Here is a 19639-nt window from a genome sequence, read left to right on the forward strand (position 1 = left end):
TCCATCCATCCATCCATCCATCCATCCATTTATTTTTTCTCCCCAGACATTCCTCTGTCCATCCATTTATCACCCTTTCAGGTGTTCAACCATCACCCAAAGCAACCATCTCCTTCCGGTCCCTATTTGGACATCCCTCCCTCCCTTTCCCTCCCTTTCCCTCCCTTTCCCTCCCTTTCCCTCCCTTTCCCTCCCTCTCTCTCCCTCCCTCTCCCTCTTTCCCTCCCTTTCCCTCCCTTTCCCTCCCTCCCTCCTTTCCTCCTTTCCTCCTTTCCTCCTTTCCTCCTTTCCTCCTTTCCTCCTTTCCTCCCTCCCTCCCTTCCTTCCTCCCTTCCTCCCTTCCCCCATCCCTGTCCTTCTCATTCCCTGCATCCACACACACTATCTACATCTCACCTTTGGTCCTCCCTCCATCTCAGCTCCATCCATACATCCCCACATTTCCCTGCATGATTGCACCAATTGCTCCTTCCCACCATCCCATTCCAACCTGCTATTGAGTAAACACTGACACTGGCATCATCAAAGCAACCACTGACCTTTGTAATGACATAGTGACTCTGTCATCCTCCATCATCATCATCATCCATCATGGCTCCGCCATCCATCTGACATCCATCATCCATCTCTCCTCCCTCTGACACTCCCACCCATCCTCCACCCCAGAGGTGGGGAATTGGAAGCAGCTCAGGGTTGGAGTGATGGAAATGGGTGATGGATGATGAGGATGGAGGGGTGATGGATCAGTGGATGGGAGCTCCTGGGTGGCTTGGATGGATTGATGATGAATGCACAGGTGGCCAGATGGACACGTGTGGTTAAGCCTGTGGCTGGTTTGTGCCCTGGGTAAGGGTGGGGGTTTTGGGGTGGGGGTTGGGAGGTAAGGGCAGTTAAGGGGGATGGAGGAACATATTTAAGGACTGACTGAAGGAAAAAGGATGGGTGAAGGATGGAAGAATAATGGATGGAGGATGGATGGATGAGATTACGATGATGACAGGTGATGGGGCAGGTGGTTTGACAGATCCAATCAATGGTCTGATTACTGAATGATGCAATGGAGGGAGAAGCTAAAGAATCAGTTGTGGGAAAAGCCACATTGAAAGCCATGTGGTTGGATTGGATGGGTGGATGATGGATGCTGGAATGAATGGTCCAGGAGATGAAAGTGTGGATGGATGGAGTGATGGATGGATGGTGTAATGGATGGTGTGATGGATGGTTCAATGGACACGTGGATTCTCACACCCATCATCATCCCCTCTCCATCACAGATGCAGCAGTGCCAGAGGAGCTGCCCTTACCGTCAGAGGAGCCCCAACCTGAAGACCACAAACCTGAGCAGCCGCAAACTGAGCATCCCCAAACCGGGGCCGACCTGGAACAGGTGGCGCTGGGGGAGCTGAGAATCTCCAGTGTCACACCCAACTCTGTGCAGCTGCAGTGGAGTGTCCCTAAGGGCTCCTTCAACTCCTTCACGCTGCAGTACCGGGATGCCCAAGGCCAGCCCCAGGCCCTGGCTGTTGACGGTGGGTCTCGCTCAGTGACGGTGCCAGGGCTGGCCCCATCACACCGGTACCGCTTCCACCTCTACGGGCTGCAGGGCAGGAAGAGGACTGATCGCGTCTCCATCGATGTTGTCACAGGTGAGGAGGAAGTTCAGTGGGTGTAAGGGTTGGGGAGATGGAAGTAGGGATAGAGAGACTGATGGAAAGATGGAGTAAAAGGTGGATTATGTATGGATGCCTGGAGGGTTGGATGGACTCACGAGCAGAAGGATGGACATGAACATCCTTGGATGCCTGAAGAAATGGATAGTGAAAGGATGGACGGAGGGCTGGGTACATGGGTGATAAATGATGGGGGTTATTTGTCAATAGGCAGGCAGGAAGTATCAATCATTGAGCGGATGTTTTCTGGGATTTGTGACTGCTCAATGGTGGATGGTGATGTGGAGGGGAAGGAGAGATGGGTGGAATTGGGCAGGGAAACTGGAGACAGCTTGGAGGTGGAGACATGGCTGGGACCATGGGAGGGGTAGAGTGATGGATGGATGGATGGATGATGGTAGATATTGGATAAATCAAGATGATGGATGACGTTGATTGTGACGATGATGAAGATGGTGGATGATGGCAGATGCTGGTCAGTAAGTCCATGGAAGAGTCAATGGTTGATTGGATGGGGCTGGGGTCAATGGGTGCTCAGTGACAGGTGAGGAGGGAATAGTGAGAAGGGACTGGGAGGAAATGGTGCATGATGGATAATGGATAGTTGGGTGGATGATGGATGGACATATGGATGGACAAACCGATGCCCATACCCGTCATTGTCCCTTCTCTGTCGTTGCTGCAGCTGACCCAGAGGATTTGCCCTCACCCTCAATGGACTCCACAACTGAGGCCTCCACAACTGAGGATCACCAAATTGCACATCCCCAAGCCAAGGGCCCCCCATCTGAGGCCCCCTCAGCACAGGCAGTGCTGGGAGAGCTGAAGGTCTCCAGTGTCACACCCAACTCTGTGCAGCTGCAGTGGAGTGTCCCTGAGGGCTCCTTTGAGTCCTTCATGCTGCAGTACCGGGATGCCCAGGGCCAGCCCCAGGCCCTGCCCATCGATGGAGAGTCCCACTCGGTGATGGTGCCGGGGCTGTCCCCGTCTCGCCGGTACCGCTTCCACCTCTATGGGTTGCGGGGCAGGAAGAAGATTGACCGTGTCTCCACTGACATTGTCACAGCTGACAGGGAAGGTCAGAGGGTTGAGGGTGGATGGATGGATGGATGGATGGGTAGATGAAAATGGATGGATGGATGGATGGATGGATGGATGGATGGATGGATGGATGTTTGGATGCCCATGCCCATCACCATCCGCTCTCCACTGCAGCTACAGCAGTGCCAGAGGAGCTGCCTCTGCCATCAGAGGAACCCCAAGATGAGAAACACCAAACTGAGGCCCCCCCATCTGCAACCCCCCCGGCGTGGGCAGTGCTGAAGGAGCTGAGAGTCTCCAGCATCACCCCTGACTCTGTGGGACTGCAGTGGAGCGTCCCTGAGGGCCCTTTTGACTCCTTCATGCTGCAGTACCGGGATGCCCAGGGCCAGCCCCAGGCCCTGCCCATCGATGGCGGGTCCCGCTCAGTGACAGTGCCAGGGCTGTCCCCGTCTCACCGGTACCGCTTCCACCTCTATGGGCTGCGGGGCAGGAAGAGGGTCTACCATACCTCCACTGAAGCTGTTACAGGTGAGGGGGATGGTCAGAGGAACAGATGAACATTCATGGTATGAATATATTGAGGGATCATGACCATCTCATCTCTACCTGCCATCGATTACCCACAGACCCCAGCACCATTCAATCAATCATCAATGCTTCTACCAACCTATTGACCAGCAGCACCTGCCATCCTCCACTATCATTGTCATCATCCTCTTTATCTGTCATCCATCATCATCACCATCATTATTATCATCTTCCATCATGAAGAACTGAATGGTTGAATGGATTCTGGATTGCACTGTGAGTGGATTTCTTCCCAGGTTGATGGAAGAAGGTGGAGAGATGAATGAGTGGTTTGATGGAATTTGGGGAAATAGAAATGGATGGTGCATTCCTTGTAGCAGGTTGGATGTCCTGAAGGATGGAAGATTGTCCATGGAAAATGGGGGGTGGGAGAGGTGAAGGCTTAAGTGGATGTAGAGAGAAAGAGTCGGAGAGATGACTATGGGATTGGTTGGGGCATTGGGTTGCATGTTGGGTGGGTGGTGAGATGGATGGAGACATAGATAGATGAGTGGATGGATGGATGGATGGATGGATGGATGGATGGATGGATGGATGGATGGATGATGAATGATTGCTCATTTTGTGGATGATGAATGCACATTTGGATGGACATGTGGATGCCCATCACTCTTCATTGCAGCTGCAGCCAACTTGGATGAGCCAGCCATACCTTCAGAGGAGCTCCAACCTGAGGACCCCCAACCTAAAGATCCCCCAGTTGAGTCCCCCTCAACTGACACTCCCTTGGCACGGGCAGTGTTGCGGGAGCTGAGAATCTCCAGTGTCACGCCCAGCTCTGTGGGGCTGCAGTGGACTGTCCCCAAGGGCTCCTTCGACTCCTTCATGCTGCAGTATCGGGATGCCCAAGGCCAGCCCCAGGTCCTGCCTGTCGATGGCGGGTCCCGCTCAGTGACGGTGCCGGGGCTGTCCCCATCCCATCGGTACCGCTTCCACCTCTATGGGCTGCGTGGAGGCAAAAGGATTGACCACGTCTCCACTGACATCATCACAGGTGTGGGGGAAGGTCAGAGGGGTGAGGGTAGGTGAATGAAGGGATGAAGGATGATGGATGGAGGGATCAAGTGGTGGAGGAACATGTGGGTGAAGGAAGGTATAGAGAGGTACAGGAGTGAGTGGATGGAGGATGGATCAATTGACGAATGGATGATGCATGGAGGGCTCTTGAACTGTTTGGTTGGTTGGTCAGTGGATGGTGGAGGGCTAGATGGATGGATGGATGGATGGATGGAGGCTCTGGAGTGGTAGGGAGGGAGGGATGATGCATGGATGGTGACGTATGATGGATTGATGGATGAGGAGCTCCTGGGTGGGACGGAAGGTTGGATGATGGATGGACATGTGGCTGGACAGGTACATGTGTGGCTGAGCCCATGGCTGGTTTGTTCCTTGGGTGAGGGAGGAGCTGAGTGTAGGGATGTGGGAGTGAGGGGGTAGATGGAGGTTTGGTTTCAAGGACTTTAGTGGAAGGAAAAAGGATGGATGAATGGATGGATGATGAATGGATGATGGATAATGAGTAGATGATGAATGGATGAAGATGGATGATGGATGAATAATGGATGGATGAAGATGGATGATGCAAGATGTTTGTTGGGGCAGTTGGTGGTTTGGTGGATCAGGTTAGTGGTTGGGTGGTTGGATGATCCAATGGAGGGAGAGTTTAAAGAACCCATTGAAGGAAAAGTTGCATGGGAGAAATGTGATTGGATGGATGGATGGATGGACATTTGGATAGACACATGGATTCTCACACCTGTCATCATTCCCTCTCCATTGCAGCCACAGCCAAGCCAGAGGAGCTGCCCCTGCCCTCAGAGGAGCCCCAACCTGACGACCCCAAAGCAAAAGACCCCCAAACTGAGGTCCCCGCATCTGAGGCACGGGCAGTGCTGAGAGAGCTGAGGGTCTCCAGTGTCACACCCAACTCTGTGCAGCTGCAGTGGAGTGTCCCTGAGGGCTCCTTTGAGTCCTTCATGCTGCAGTACTGGGATGCCCAGGGCCAGCCCCAGGCCCTGCCCATCGATGGCGGGTCCCACTCGGTGACAGTGCCGGGGCTGTCCCCATCCCACCGGTACCGCTTCCACCTCTATGGGCTGCAGGGTGGGAAGAGGATTGACCGTGTCTCCACTGAAGCCATCACTGGTGAGGGGCTGCAGGGACTCCCCCAGGGCCTCTCAGGGAACAGAGCTGGAGTGGGGACAGGGCTGGGAGTGGGGCCCAGGGGGAGCTGGGAAGAACTGGGGAACTGGGCTGTACTGGGGGAGCCAGAGAAATGGGGGGGAACTAGGAAGCTCAGGGGGCCGGGGGCACTGAAGACTGGGGAATTCAGGGGAAAGTGGGAGCTGGAGGCAACCATGGATTGGAGGGGACTGGAGATTAGGAAGAGTGCAACACCTGGAGTGACGGATCAGCTGAGGACTGGGAGGAACTGGGAACAAGTAGGGGGACTGGCTAGAACTGGGGTAATGGGGGTCTGGGGTAATCTGGGGCCTGGGCAAAACAGGGCAGAACTGGGGAATGGGGGGGAACTGGGGCTGGGGTGGAGCTGAGGACTAGCAAAGACTGGGGGAAACTGGGCACTGGAGAGAATTTGGGGGGTACTCGGGATAGCTGTGGGGATCTGTGAACTGGGAAGGACTGGGGACTTGGGGGAACTGGAGGAACATGGGGATTAGTGATTGGGATGACTGGGGGCAATTTGGGAGCTGGGGGGATTGGGACAGCTCAGTGGGGGCTAGGGAGAACAGTGGGGAACTGGGACTAGAGGGGGCGTGGGAGCAACTGGGGGCTGAGGGTAATGGGGAGAAATGGGGGAAACTGGGAGCTGGGGGTAGCCAGAGGACTGTGGGGGACTGGAGATAAGGGGCAATGTAGCACTGAGAGCAACTGTCAGGAGAACTGGGGACTCAGGGAACTGGTGGAACTGGGGACAACTTGGGACAACTAAGGGGTGTGGGGAACTGGGGGAAACAGAAGACTGGGGTGAACTGAGGGCAACTGGGGACTCAGAGGCCTGGGGGCAACTGGGAGGGGACTGTGAGGCACTGGGGGAACTGGGTCTGGGAGGAGCTGGAGGGAACTGGGGACTGAAGGGACAGGGGGAAACAGATCTGGGGGAGATTGAGAACTGGGAATGGGGGTGATGGGGGGAAATTGGAGAATGGGGGGAAACTGGGTCCGGGGGGTGGGATTGGGGACTAGGGTGGAGCTAGGGACTGGCGAGAACTGGGGGAAACTGGGGGGATCTGGGGATTGGGAGGGACTGGAGGAAGCAGGTCTGGCAGGCATTGGGGGAAACGGGGGACTGAGGGGGACTGGGGGGACAGAGTCTTAGGAATCTGGGGAAAACGGGGGAGCTGGGACATCTCCATTGGGCACAACGTGTGGGCGGGGCCGAGGGGCCCGCGGGAGGGTTTGGGGTGGCAGTGGGCAGGGGGTTGGGGTGGCAGCAGTGGCTTTTGGGGTATCAGTGGGGGATTTTGGGGTGTCAGCTGGGCCGCTTGGGGTGTCAGCAGTGTGTCCTTTCCCAGGCGCCCCAGGGACCCTCTGGGTGGGCTCTGTGTGGCCCCGCAGTGCCTGGCTGTACTGGGACCCCCCCCACGCCCCCCCTGATGGCTATGAGCTGGAGTACGGCCCCCCCGGGGGGCCCCAGCAGGTAACAGCCTCCCAAAGGAGCCTAAAAACCCGGGGAACACCCGGGGTGTCCCCCCAGTATCTCCTTGGGGGATCCCAGTACCTCCCTGGGAGCCCCAATACTCCCTCAGGTATCCCAGTAACACCCCTGGGGACCCCAATAACACCTCAGGGTATCCCATTACCCTCCTTTGGGCACCCCAGTACATTTCCGGGGGACCCCAGTAATGCCTTTGGGCACATCAATACCTCCCCGGGGACTCCACTATCCCTCTGGGGTACCCCAATATCCCTCGTGTCCCCAGACCCTGTGGCTGCCTCCCGAGGCTACATCACAGCAGCTGTGGGGGCTAGAGCCAGCGGGACGCTATGGGGTGCGCCTGTGGGGCCGAGGGGGAGACCCCCAAACCGCCCCCCTCGAGGCCACGTTCGACACTCGTGAGTGGGGGGAGCTGGGGGGGCTGGGGAGGGATCATTGGGGGGGTGCACTTGGAACCCCGGGTCCTTGTGTGGGGGGTGGGGTTATTGGCAGGGGAAACTGAGTCCCTTGGAGGGAGGGCTGGAGCTTTGAGGGGCACCTGGACCCCCCGGTGCTTTTGGGGGGAACGGGTGGTTCCGTGAGAGGGGCACACCCGGGGGCAGGGTTAGGTTATGTGGGAGGAGCACCCAAGCGCCTGAGTCCTTTTGGAGGAGGGGGGGTTATTTGGGGGGGTACACAACCGGACACTTGGGTCTTTTGGATATTGGTGTCCTGGAGTGAGGGGGCACCTGGCTATCTGGGTCCTTTGAGGGGGTTACCTGGGGGGGTGCCCGGGTCCTTTGGGTGGGGGGTTGGGTTGATGGGCAGGGGTGGGTCCTTGAGAGAGGCACGCGGTTACCTGGGTCCGTTTGCGGGGGCTGGGTCCTTGGGGAAGGGGATGTCATTTGGGGGGGGGGCTGGGACACGGACATCTGGGTCACTGAGGAGGGGGAAACTCATTGTGGGGACTCAGGGACTCACCTGTACTCCTGGGTTCTTTTTTGGGGGGAACTGTGTCCTTTGGGGGGACAGCTGGACCCCTGGATCATCTGGGGGCAGCTGAGATCCTGGGGGGGTGGCACCAAGACACCTGAGTTTCGAAGGGAGACATTGGAGGGTGCCTGTGTCCTTTTGTGAGGGTTGGGTCCTTTGTGGGGGGTGAACACTGGGGGTGCGGGCTGGGTCCTGGCGGGGCGGTTACTGGGTGGGGAACACCCGACCCCTGGGTGCTTTTGGGGGGAGGCTGGGTCTTTGGGTGGGGCACCCGGCCCCCTGGGTCCCTGGATAGGGGTGGAGCTGTTACTGAGTCGGGGGTTCTGGGTCCTTTCGGGGAGGGGGCACCGGCACCCCGAATCCCCAGAAGCCTCTGGAGTGTCTGAGGGGTCCCCCCGTGCCCCCCCAGCCCCTCTCCCGCACCCGCACCCCCGGGACTGCACCGAGGAGCAGCTGAACGGGCCGGGCCCCTCGCGGGAGACCCTCATCTTCCTCCGCGGGGACCCGGCCCGGCCCTCAGGGTCTTCTGTGACATGGAGACGGACGGCGGCGGCTGGCTGGTGGGACTGGGAGCACCGGGGGCTCTAGGGGGAGGAGCTTCTACAGGGAGTTATAGGAGGCTATAGGGAGTTCTGGGGGGGAAATGAGGGGCTTTGGGGGCAATAGGGGGTCCTGCAGGAGAACCAGGGGGTGTTGGGGGGCATTGGGAAGGTTGAGGGGTGATGGGGAGGCACTGGGAGGGGCTGGGGGCCTTCTATAGGGTTTATGGGAGGGAAATGGGGGTATGGGGGCGTCAGGGGCGTTTTGGGGTGCCCCTGACTTCCCCTCAGGTGTTCCAGCGCCGCCAGGACGGAGGAACCGACTTTTGGCGGGGGTGGGAGTCGTATGCCCGCGGCTTCGGCAACGTCAGCGGCGAGTTCTGGCTCGGTGAGGGAGGGCCTGGGGAACCCTGGGTGATTGGGGGGACACTGGGGCTCAAGGGACATCCATAAAAATTCGAGGGGACGTGGGGCCAGCGGAGGCACTCCGAGGGTTTTGGGGGATGGAGAAAACTTTGAGAAAAGCCAGCTCCTGGGGGGAGCACCAGGGGGGACTCGGTGGGCCCCCAGAACATGGGGGCTCCCCAGGAATCCGAGGGGGGGACTCGTAGGACCCCGGGGAGGTCCAGGCAGTTGGGAAGCAGGTTTTGGAGTGCAGGGAACGAGGCACTGACTCAGGAATCCGGGGGGGTTCGCCCAGGGGTCTGGAAGGACTCGGGGGGAGGTCATTCAGGGGGGTCCCAGGAGGTTCTGGGGCCCAAAGGGTCCTGGAAGGACTTGGGAGAGTCTCCAGGAGTTTCGGGAGGGGAGGGGCGTCCAGGAGCTCCGGGGGGGGGCTCGAGGGGTCCGGGGGGCACTTGAGGGGTCCCCAGGCGTTCTCGGGGTGCCGGACGATTTTGGGGCGCAGGGAACGAGGCGCTGCACGAGCTGACGGCCGCGGGCCCCACGGAGCTGCGCGTTGACCTGCGCACCGCCCGCGACTCCGCCTTCGCGCTCTATCGCGACTTCGCTGTCGGCGGCGCCGAGGAGCGATATCGGCTCAGAGTGGGGGCGTTCAGCGGCACCGCCGGTGCGCGGGGCGGGGCTCGGGGGTCCCTGGGACGTTGGAGGGGTCTGTGGGTCCTGGTGGGATTTTGGATCCCTGGGGGTTTTGGGGCCCACTGGTTGGCAGGGGTCTGTGGAGTCCCTGGCGGATTTGGGGGTCCCTGGTGGGGGTCTCTGGGGTGTTTTGGAGTCCCTGGGGGTCTCGGGGCTTCTGGTGGGTTTTGGTGGTTCCTGGTGCGTTTGGGGGTCCCTGAGGGTGCTGACAGCGCCCCCCGCAGGGGACGCCCTCTCCTACCACTCGGGCAGCCCCTTCTCGACAAGGGACCGGGACTCTCGGGACCCTCGGGACCGCCGCGACCCCTTGGGGCGCCCCCGGCCACCCCCCTGCGCCGTGGCCTACGGGGGCGCCTGGTGGTACCGCAACTGCCACTACGCCAACCTGAACGGGCGCTACGGGACCCCCCGAGACCACCAGGTACTGGGGGAGGGGGTGCCATGGAGTAGGGGATTGGGGGTATGGAGGGTCTGGGGGGCCTTTGCAAGGTGCTATTGGGCGTTTTTAGGGGGCTGTAGGAGTCTTGGGGGGCTATGGGAGTGGATAGGGAGGTCTAGGGGGCCTTTGGGGGGGCAGGGGGTATATGAGGGCACCTGTGGGGGGTCTGTGGGGGTTCTATGGAGGTCTCTAAGGGTCCATAGGTGCCTGTGGGGGTCTATGGGAGTCTGTAGGGTTTCATAAGGCTCTGTGGGATACAGGGTCCGTGGGGATCTATATGGTCTCTGGGGGTCTGTGGAGATCTGTGAGGGTTCATGAGTGCCCATAGGAGTCTATGAAGGTCTGTGGGGTTCTATAGTGTCTGTAGGGTCTATAGGGATGCATAGGGTTTGTAGAGGTCTGTGGGGCCTTACCGGAGTCTCTGGAAGTCTTACAGGGGTCCTGACCCCCCTCCCCACAGGGCATCCACTGGTTCCCTTGGAAAGGCTTCGACATCTCCATCCCCTTCACCGAGATGAAGCTGCGGCCACAGCGTGGTTGAGGGGGTCCCCTGAGTACTAGGGGGTCCCAGGGTCTAGGGGGGACCCCTGGGTGCTGGGGGGTCCCAGGGTCTGGGGGGCTCTCTGGGTGCGGGGGGGTCCCAGATGGGACTTGGGGAGGCTCAAAGGTGAAACTTTTATTTGGGGGTAATAAAAGCTGATGTGACTCCCCTGTCCTGTGGTGAACTGGGGTGGGAGAGAGAAGGGAGTCAGGCCAAGGTCATTCCAGGGTCAAGGTCATTCCCAGGGCGACTAGGGGCAAGGCAGCTCCAAACGGTCCTTGTGGTTCTGGTCGCAGTGTCCACTGAAGTGCTGGACCTGATCTCCCCACTGGCCCTGGAGATGGCGAGATGTCCCAGCCTGGGCAACATGAAGTTGTGGGCAAGGATGGGGTGGGGTGGCTCATCCAGGGAAGCCAAAAATAGAGGTCATTGAGTCAGGCAAAGCAAGTCCCTGGAACTGGAGCACCCTGGGTGTCCTCCCAAGACTCAGAGATGGATTCGGATCGTGGTCATGCCATGCTCGTCTCCTGGTCATGGTCATGTTGTGGTCATCTCATTGTCACAGGCATCTCATGGTTGTTTCGTAGTCATCTCATGTCACGATCTCATGGTCATCTTCTTATCACTATCATGTCACACTCATTTAATGGTCATGGTCTTCTCATAGTCATCTCAAGGTCATTCAGCTCCTGACCTGGTGAGGGAATTCAATCCCTGACCTAGGTGTGGGGGTTCTGTCCATGCACAGCCACTTTCTGTCCCAGGGTCATGGATCCCTTCCAGCACCTCAGGATTTCTGGGGTCTTTTATCCCAGATGAAGAGACATGCCCTCAACTCTTGTGACATCAGGAAAGGCTCCAGCAGTTGGGCCTCCATAAGCAGCCAAATCTCACTGGAGTGCATGGCCTGGGGTCCCACCAGCACTGTTCCAGAGGCAGGGATGGGATTTGCTTGGAAAGGTGCTGGCACAGGTCCCAGGCAGCCACAGCTGCATCTGTGCCCAACCCTTATAGGGACCCCATGTCCTGACGGGTTCCTGCTCCAGGAGGGATCTTGAACTGGGCTCCAGCCTGGCCCCAGCCTGAGGGTCACACCCTGCTCAGGGCCGGTGCTGGGCCGAGGGCAGGACAGGGCCATCCCTGGTGCCAGGGCGCTGCGGGAGCTGTGTCCCAGTGCCAGCCCAGTCTGGAGCCAGAGCCCTGCTGGGGGCAGAGCCCCTGGGACCCCCGTGTGGGACAGCTCAGCAGAGCGGGATGGGGGGGATCCAGCAGGACACGGTGGCCCTGGGTGGGACAGGGGGGCCAGGCAGGGGATCTTCCCCTGGGGGCCTGGAGCAGTTTGGGGCTGCAGTGCCGGGAACGGGCTGGAGCCGGGCACTGCGGCCACCCCAGCACTGCCCCAAGCCCAGCCCTGGTGTCCCAGTGCCACCATTCCCCAGCGCTCCCCAGAGCCTCCAGAGACTGCAGATCCCAGCCACCGGGCTGTTCCCATTGCCTGTGACCCCGCTGTCCTCCCACCTCCCCGTTTGCCCTGATCCCGGGCTCCTGGTGCCCCAGGCAGAGGGGTCAGTCCAGCCCCCCTTTCAGCCAAAGGATCTGACAGGAGTCAAGAGCGACACCTGGAGATATTGGGTTTGAGGCTGGGGTCAGCTCCAGGGGAATTCTGGAGTGGAAGGCTGCACTGGGAGCTGAGGGGGCTTGGAGATAGGGGGATCTGCCTCTGGGAGCTGTTGGAGCTGTGGGCTCACCAGCGCAGCTTGGCCTGTGCTCAGGACTGGTCTCCTCAACCCAAGACACCCCCAGAGCCTCATCCCTTCCAGGAAAAGCTGCTCCATGCAGAAGGTGGTTGAATTTGGGAAGGGTCCATGGGGGTCCTGCCTGGTGGTGTCAGCACTTCTGAAAGGATTCACATGCACCCGGGAATAGAGGGAATACATGGTACCTCTGTTAGCAGGGACACGCCCATATTTAGATGGGAATATTTTGGATCTAGAGGCTCAGGAGCCCCTATTTTGCCTTGCCTGCCTCATTATCACAAGAGATACAAAACCACAAAGCCACACAGTGTGTCAGGGTCCCTCTTGTGATCTGTCACTGGCTGGATGCCAGGTACCCAGCAAAACTGCTTTAGTACTGCTCTTCTCAACATGGAGAGAAAATACAACGAAAGGCTCATGCCTTTTGGGGATGGGGAGAAATCCCTCACTGATACCTGGGAAAACAGACTCGACTTGGGAAAGTTAACTGAAGTTATTGCCAACAAAGTCAGAGGATATTGAGAAGTAAAACAAGTCTTACAAGCACCTTCTCCCTCCACCTCCATCCTTCTCGAGCTCTCCCTCCTCCCCACATGATGATCGTTCTGCCGTCCCGGAAGAGAGAAATGAAACAAAAAAGAGTTTTAATAAAAATAAAGGAACGCTCAATTTCCGGCAGAAAATACAGCAACAAAACAAAAACCTGGATTTTTGAGACACAAAAGGTCACAAACTAACAACAGCCCCACGCATCAATGCCTCTGCAGCTGACAGGAGCCCAGGACAGCCACAGGGAGCCTGAGCACACACCCAGCAACACCTTCCCAGGGGCTGCAGATCTGACTGCACATCCAAAGCCCTGGGAACAGGGACCTCGCCAGCACCTGGCTCACCCCAAACCTCACCTGTCACACCCCACGGGGACCTGCAGCCCTGGGGACACTCCAAAATGCTGGATCACACCTCTGGGCTGGCCGGAACGTCCCGGGCTCAAGCGGAGACCTGCGAGAAGCACAAAACATTCCAGGTTTAGGGCCGGCCTGGCCAGAGGTGCCAGTTCCCTCCTGCGCACTCCCACCCGGAGCTGCAGCAGCCCAGCTGCGCAGGCGGAACGTGCACAGCTCAGCCGGCACACGGGGGCTCAGGGACGCCCCCAGTCAACGCTCCCACGCGCACCTGGCCACCAACTGCCAAACCACGGCTTTCGGGCGAGGTGAGAGCCCCTCGTGGGCACAAAACGCACGACTCGGCCCACAACTGCACCTGCCCCACGCGGCGATGGGGCAGATCCCAAGCCGGGCCCCCCTCTCCTCAAGCTGGGTCCAGGTCTGGCACGGGGACTCGATCCCACAATGGGAAAAAGCTCCACTGCCGGAGGGATCGGGAGCTTCCCGGGCCTCAGAGTAATTCTAGAGCTAAAGCGGTGAGAGACATCAGCTCCGCTCAGATAATACATGCCAGCGCTCATCCCGGGCCCGGGAAGTGCCTCCTCCGGCCCGGCCCGGCCCGGCCCGGCCCGGCCCTCCCAGCCGAGCGCCGCTGTTCGCAGCGCGGGCCGCTCCCTCCGGCCGCAGCCGTGCCCCGGCAGCGCAGCCCTTGGCACGGCGCTGGAGCCAGCGCCGCCGGCCGCAGCCAAAACGCCCCCGCCGCCGCCCCGGCACGGCCCTTCCCGCGGCCCCGGCTCGGCGGCGCCGGCAGCGGCCTCACGATCCTCCCGCCGCCGCCTCCCCGGCCCGGCCGCTCCGCTCTGGGCCGCGCCGTTCCGGCGGCGCCGCGCTCGGGGCAGCGGCTGCGGCACCGCGCCCTTGGAGCGGCCCCTTCCACAGCCCCGGCACCGGCACCCGCGGGGGCTCTGCCCGGGGGGCTCCGTGCCCGGGGGGCTCCGTGCCCGCGGGCCCCGCCGCTCCCCGCCCACGGCCCCTGCCAGCAACGAGACGCCCCGCGACCCCTCCCGGCCTCCCCACCTGCCCCCGGGCCCGTCCCGCACCACGCGGCCGCTCCCGCCGCCGCTTCCGCTGCAAGGGACACCCGCCCGCGGCGGGCCGGGAGGAGCTGCCGCCGCGATCCGCCCACATCCGCCGCCAACGCCTTGCACCCCCACCGCCCTCCGTTCCCACCCGTGAGAGACTGAAACATTGTGCTTAATGGCTTAAACTTTGCTCTGAAGGAGTTTTTGCCCATTACGGCAAAACTCTATGAAGATGCTGCGACCACCGAAGCCCACCCCTCCCTGAGGATGCCTCCTCAGGGGAACTTCGGACTGCGAGTTACACCGCCTAAGGGAACCTGAGATAACAGAAAGGTGACACTCTTGTTCAATTATCTCAGGCCTAGAGAGAAGTAAACAAGGCTGAGGGAGAAGAAAGCATCCCCCAGAAAGCCAAACCCAGCAACTGTCCTGAAAATCAGCTCTGGCTGCATTTGGGGTGGCAGAGGCCACGACCCACAGACCCACTTTGCTGAGGTTTGCACACGCTCCCCCCCAGCCAAAGGGTTGGAGGAGAGGTTTTCGGTGTCTGCCACAACTTCTGCTCAGAGGCAGTGAACACCCATCCTCCCTTACACAAAACGGCTCACTTGTAAAAACCCCCACCTCAGGAAGGCCACACACATGGGACATTCACGTGAGGAGCAGCTGAAGAGGGGTCAGAAACCATCAAAGACCCCCAGAGCTCCTCAGACTCATTTCCTGAGGCCTTCCACCAGAGCACTGCATGTGATGCAACAGATCCAGAGCCTGTTGCGAGAGACGGCGTCAAACTTGCTGCCCCCGCCCTCACTCCCCCGGGAGGTACCTGGGCATTCCCACATGGCCAAAACGTATATTAATCCACTGAACTCATGGGGGCACCCTCACCACCCAGATGACCAGATGGAAAGGAGCAACGGGATGCCCTTGGGATCTATGGAGTGGTGAGATTTTTTACTTAATCTGCCTCTTGTCACTCACTTTTCCTCCTCCACCTCACTTTCTATTCCTCCCCCGCTGTCTCTCTCTCTCTCTCTCTCATTTACTGTTAAATAAAATCCATACTACTGACTTTGGCTTATGGTCTCAATTGTACCTCAGTTCAGGCATCTCTCCAAAAATTTTAATAAGCGGATCGTAGCACCATCCTCTCCTGCTGCTGCCAGGGAGAGCCGTCGGGAGTCCTTGCCCTGCCCCAGCCTGGGATCCCTCCCACGGCAGACAGTTCTCCACCAACTTCTCCAGAGTGGGTCCCTTTCCTCAGGCTGCTCCGAGTGCAGAGGGACCTCCTCAGCACCTCTGATAGGAAACAGCTTTGCCAGCTTCCCAAAGAGCAGAGACTTCCAGACCTTTACAGGGTGGGAAGAAGGAAGGCTGTCTCCTCTGGATTAGGAATATCCATAGGTTGGCTTTGGTTTCCCCCCAATGCCCCCCCAGCTGCTCAGGTCTCTCTGCCTGTTTGTTCACTCACTGCAAGGAAGGGGGGGGGGGGTGGGAAACAGGGACGGGGCCTCAAAGAACACCAGCATGGGACCAGCACCCCCTGTGGGACAGGGGACACCCATCAGCAGGGGCTGGGACCAACACCTCCTGTGTGACACAGGACCCGTGCCACGAGGGAAGGAACAGGGAACACCATCACTACGGATACAAGCCTGTGACACCCATGTGAAACCCTGGTGAAGCCCCTGAGACCCTCCCCCTCGGCACCACCTCCTCCCTGCAGTGACCCGAGGCTCAGGGACTTTTCCCGGTCTAAGTCGGGATGAGGATCACTGTGTCTCCCAGGAAGTAGAAACAAAACAAAGAATAGCTATAGAACAGGAAAAGAAAGGCCGCATTCCCTTGCAAAACACAGCAACAAATGCCCAACCCACGTTTTGCAGACACAAAAGGACCCGAACTAACAAGAGGCGCCGGTCCCTATCCTTTCCCTCCCCACGCATCAATGCCTCTGCAGCTGACAGGAGCCCAGGACAGCCACAGGGAGCCTGAGCACACACCCAGCAACACCTTCCCAGGGGCTGCAGATCTGACTGCACATCCAAAGCCCTGGGAACAGGGACCTCGCCAGCACCTGGCTCACCCCAAACCTCACCTGTCACACCCCACGGGGACCTGCAGCCCTGGGGACACTCCAAAATGCTGGATCACACCTCTGGGCTGGCCGGAACGTCCCGGGCTCAAGCGGAGACCTGCGAGAAGCACAAAACATTCCAGGTTTAGGGCCGGCCTGGCCAGAGGTGCCAGTTCCCTCCTGCGCACTCCCACCCGGAGCTGCAGCAGCCCAGCTGCGCAGGCGGAACGTGCACAGCTCAGCCGGCACACGGGGGCTCAGGGACGCCCCCAGTCAACGCTCCCACGCGCACCTGGCCACCAACTGCCAAACCACGGCTTTCGGGCGAGGTGAGAGCCCCTCGTGGGCACAAAACGCACGACTCGGCCCACAACTGCACCTGCCCCACGCGGCGATGGGGCAGATCCCAAGCCGGGCCCCTCTCTCCTCAAGCTGGGTCCAGGTCTGGCACGGGGACTCGATCCCACAATGGGAAAAAGCTCCACTGCCGGAGGGATCGGGAGCTTCCCGGGCCTCAGAGTAATTCTAGAGCTAAAGCGGTGAGAGACATCAGCTCCGCTCAGATAATACATGCCAGCGCTCATCCCGGGCCCGGGAAGTGCCTCCTCCGGCCCGGCCCGGCCCGGCCCTCCCAGCCGAGCGCCGCTGTTCGCAGCGCGGGCCGCTCCCTCCGGCCGCAGCCGTGCCCCGGCAGCGCAGCCCTTGGCACGGCGCTGGAGCCAGCGCCGCCGGCCGCAGCCAAAACGCCCCCGCCGCCGCCCCGGCACGGCCCTTCCCGCGGCCCCGGCTCGGCGGCGCCGGCAGCGGCCTCACGATCCTCCCGCCGCCGCCTCCCCGGCCCGGCCGCTCCGCTCTGGGCCGCGCCGTTCCGGCGGCGCCGCGCTCGGGGCAGCGGCTGCGGCACCGCGCCCGTGGAGCGGCCCCTTCCACAGCCCCGGCACCGGCACCCGCGGGGGCTCTGCCCGGGGGGCTCCGTGCCCGGGGGGCTCCGTGCCCGCGGGCCCCGCCGCTCCCCGCCCACGGCCCCTGCCAGCAACGAGACGCCCCGCGACCCCTCCCGGCCTCCCCACCTGCCCCCGGGCCCGTCCCGCACCACGCGGCCGCTCCCGCCGCCGCTTCCGCTGCAAGGGACACCCGCCCGCGGCGGGCCGGGAGGAGCTGCCGCCGCGATCCGCCCACATCCGCCGCCATCTCCTCATCCCCGTCCCGTCCCATCCCATCCCCCCCCACCCCACCTCCCTTCCCCTCCGTCGATGGAGGGCGGCACCTTCGACAGTCGCGGCGTGGGCCGTGCCCGGTGGGTCCATGTCCAAGCACTCCGTGAGATGTTTAATTTTCATCCCTTTCTTCCACCTGCAGCTCTCCAGGCCCGTGCTGAAGATCCCCTTTTAGCACCAAGCCTCTTCCATGTGCCTTACTCACCTGGCCGTGGTCTCCCTGTTCCTCAGCACTCCTGTCACCAAACCATCGGGGAAAACTTTCTAACACTATAATTTCTATATTAAAAGCATGTGTAGCTTTATTTTGGCGCTGGGATCACCCACCCCCAGCTATCTCACACAACCAGTTGGTATCTATGTCACTAATACGTATTCATCCCACTTCCCGAACTCAACATGTATTTGCTAAACATTCCCACAAATTCATGTACATATTTAATCACTTCTGAAAATTCACTTACATCAGAGTAGGGGGTCTCTCAGTGGTGTCTGGTGGTTGTTTGGGGAACATCCCATTCCTCAAATTATCCTTTTATGGTCAAGAGCCCCCTAAACCCAGTTTGTTCCCTTTGAATACATCCCAGCTCTGTGGTGTGGCCCAGACACACCTTTATCCCAGCATTGCTCAGATCCACAGTCTGTATTCTTATGGCTCAGGTACAATGGTGTTGGCCAGACACACTCCAGCTGCTCCTTCCCTCACCCTTCTCAAAGGGATGGGGGCACAGGAGAAGGAACTGTTGCTTCTTATTACCTAACTTTGCCAAAAACCCCACTGTGTTCCTCATTATCTATTTCTCCACTGGTTCCATCCACGTTTATTATCCTGTGTGCACACCTTTACCTCCTTTTATCTTTTTTGCTAGTTAGTCTTTAAGCTCTATCCAGCAACTTCAGGAGAACTGAAAATTTCTATTCTGTGTTATATAACACCCCCCTCTCTCAGGACCTGAGAGGCTGTCCCTTCCCGCAGCACCATGGACGTGCCCCTACCCTGGGATGGGGCTGTGCTCTGGGCAGTGCCAGGGGAGATGTGCTGGTCAGTCCAAAATGGGACTGTGCTCCTGGCAGTGTGGGGGTGGGGATGTGCTGGCCCATGGTCTGGGTCTGTTCCAGCTGAGCACCTGGTGGGAAGAGAGCCACAGCTGGATGCCATGGATCTCCTGGAGCACAGCTTAAGAGGATGGACACTCAGCCCTGCTGCCCTGCACACGTGGGATCCAACACCATCCTCTGCAGCCACTCCCCACCCTCTGCTTCAAAAGCCATGGAGAAGGAGTCAGTGGGAGCAGTGGGGATCTTGCATTCCCTGCCCCTGCAGATGGGCATCTCCAAGCCCGTTCTCATGGCTGGGGAGACAATGACCACACTGGGATGGATGTGCCCGGCACCAGCTCAGTCACAGCCAAAGTCACTTCCAGTGGCCTCCCCAGGGTCTATTGGAGGCTGGGGTGTGTGTCTGGGACTTTGGCCAGTCTGAGCACATGCCTTGGCCTGAGGAATCTCTGGGGAGGGAGAGAGGGATGCCCTGGGCCACTGCTGTGGTTGAGCTCCTGGTGGGAGAGCCACGGTCACATGCAGGAGGATCCAGAGGAGGACCCTGCTCATATCCATGGGAACAGGACTGTGGATACAAATATGCTGCTAGCAAGAATTTTTCTTGCTTCTTTTAAGTCCCGTGAGAGACTTTTCTCTCTCACGGAAGATATTTGTAGAGTTCTATAAACTATGAACACCTGCGACCTTGCAAAGCTTTGTTTATGGTACAGTAGAAAAATATTTTGACAATGGATGTTTTAGGATTTTAGCCAATCACCCCCAAGGGGTGGCTGATCCTTTGACCAATTAGACTGAAGAAAAAAGTCTATAAGAGAGTTGTAAAATAATTAAAGAAATCAATGTTGCTGCACAATTCCTGCCTGCTGGATCTTCTCTCCTCCTCCTCCCTACAGCTGTGGGACATGGTGATATTTGGTGAGCCCCAACGTGTCCTGCACGCTGTGAGCCAAGCCACATTTCTCTAGAGGTACGGTGTTGTTCCCCCACCCC

General features: G+C 59.4%; 2 protein-coding genes and 2 non-coding genes across 4 annotated transcripts in view; 1 reads left to right on the forward strand and 3 right to left on the reverse strand.

Annotated features, from left to right (window-relative positions):
- The window catches only part of LOC120412068 (tenascin-X-like), a 26059-nt gene extending 15415 nt beyond the window's left edge, over window positions 1–10644 (forward strand). Inside the window, 13 exon segments of the mRNA XM_039572394.1 lie at window positions 1275–1646; window positions 2356–2748; window positions 2886–3242; window positions 3925–4296; window positions 5085–5447; window positions 6836–6960; window positions 7244–7376; window positions 8360–8464; window positions 8467–8510; window positions 8781–8877; window positions 9397–9558; window positions 9812–10008; window positions 10487–10644. Of these exon segments, the coding sequence (XP_039428328.1) occupies window positions 1275–1646; window positions 2356–2748; window positions 2886–3242; window positions 3925–4296; window positions 5085–5447; window positions 6836–6960; window positions 7244–7376; window positions 8360–8464; window positions 8467–8510; window positions 8781–8877; window positions 9397–9558; window positions 9812–10008; window positions 10487–10567 (2801 nt within the window). The 3' untranslated portion in view covers window positions 10568–10644.
- A 38-nt stretch (window positions 10645–10682) lies between these two features.
- On the reverse strand, window positions 10683–14399 carry LOC120412067 (collagen alpha-1(III) chain-like). Its single transcript, XM_039572393.1, has 5 exons — window positions 14312–14399; window positions 13501–14244; window positions 13230–13326; window positions 12866–12929; window positions 10683–11261 (listed from the first exon to the last, which is right to left on the reverse strand). Exons 1-5 carry the CDS (start codon window positions 14397–14399, stop codon window positions 11250–11252), a joined length of 1005 nt encoding a protein of 334 aa, XP_039428327.1. The 3' UTR covers window positions 10683–11249.
- LOC120412073 lies at window positions 13717–13800 on the reverse strand. Its single transcript, XR_005604744.1, has one exon. It is a non-coding gene; the product is annotated as a small nucleolar RNA SNORD45 (small nucleolar RNA).
- A 2479-nt stretch (window positions 14400–16878) lies between the features above and the next one.
- Window positions 16879–16962, reverse strand: LOC120412074. The gene has a single exon (XR_005604745.1). It is a non-coding gene; the product is annotated as a small nucleolar RNA SNORD45 (small nucleolar RNA).
- Window positions 16963–19639: the final 2677 nt, after the last annotated feature.

Source organism: Corvus cornix, unplaced genomic scaffold (genome assembly GCF_000738735.6).
Source record: "Corvus cornix cornix isolate S_Up_H32 unplaced genomic scaffold, ASM73873v5 scaffold1, whole genome shotgun sequence".
NCBI classification, from domain to species: domain Eukaryota; kingdom Metazoa; phylum Chordata; class Aves; order Passeriformes; family Corvidae; genus Corvus; species Corvus cornix.

Bases quoted from the DNA above. Each gene is read 5' to 3' on its own strand.
- LOC120412067 (XM_039572393.1), bottom strand. From the start codon at position 14,399: ATGTGGGCGGATCGCGGCGGCAGCTCCTCCCGGCCCGCCGCGGGCGGG. The intron at 14,245-14,311 runs GTGCGGGACGGG...CGTTGCTGGCAG, and splicing joins GCGGCGGGAGCGGCCGCGTG to GGGCCGTGGGCGGGGAGCGG. The intron at 13,327-13,500 runs GTGCGCGTGGGA...TGCTTCTCGCAG, and splicing joins GTTTGGCAGTTGGTGGCCAG to GTCTCCGCTTGAGCCCGGGA.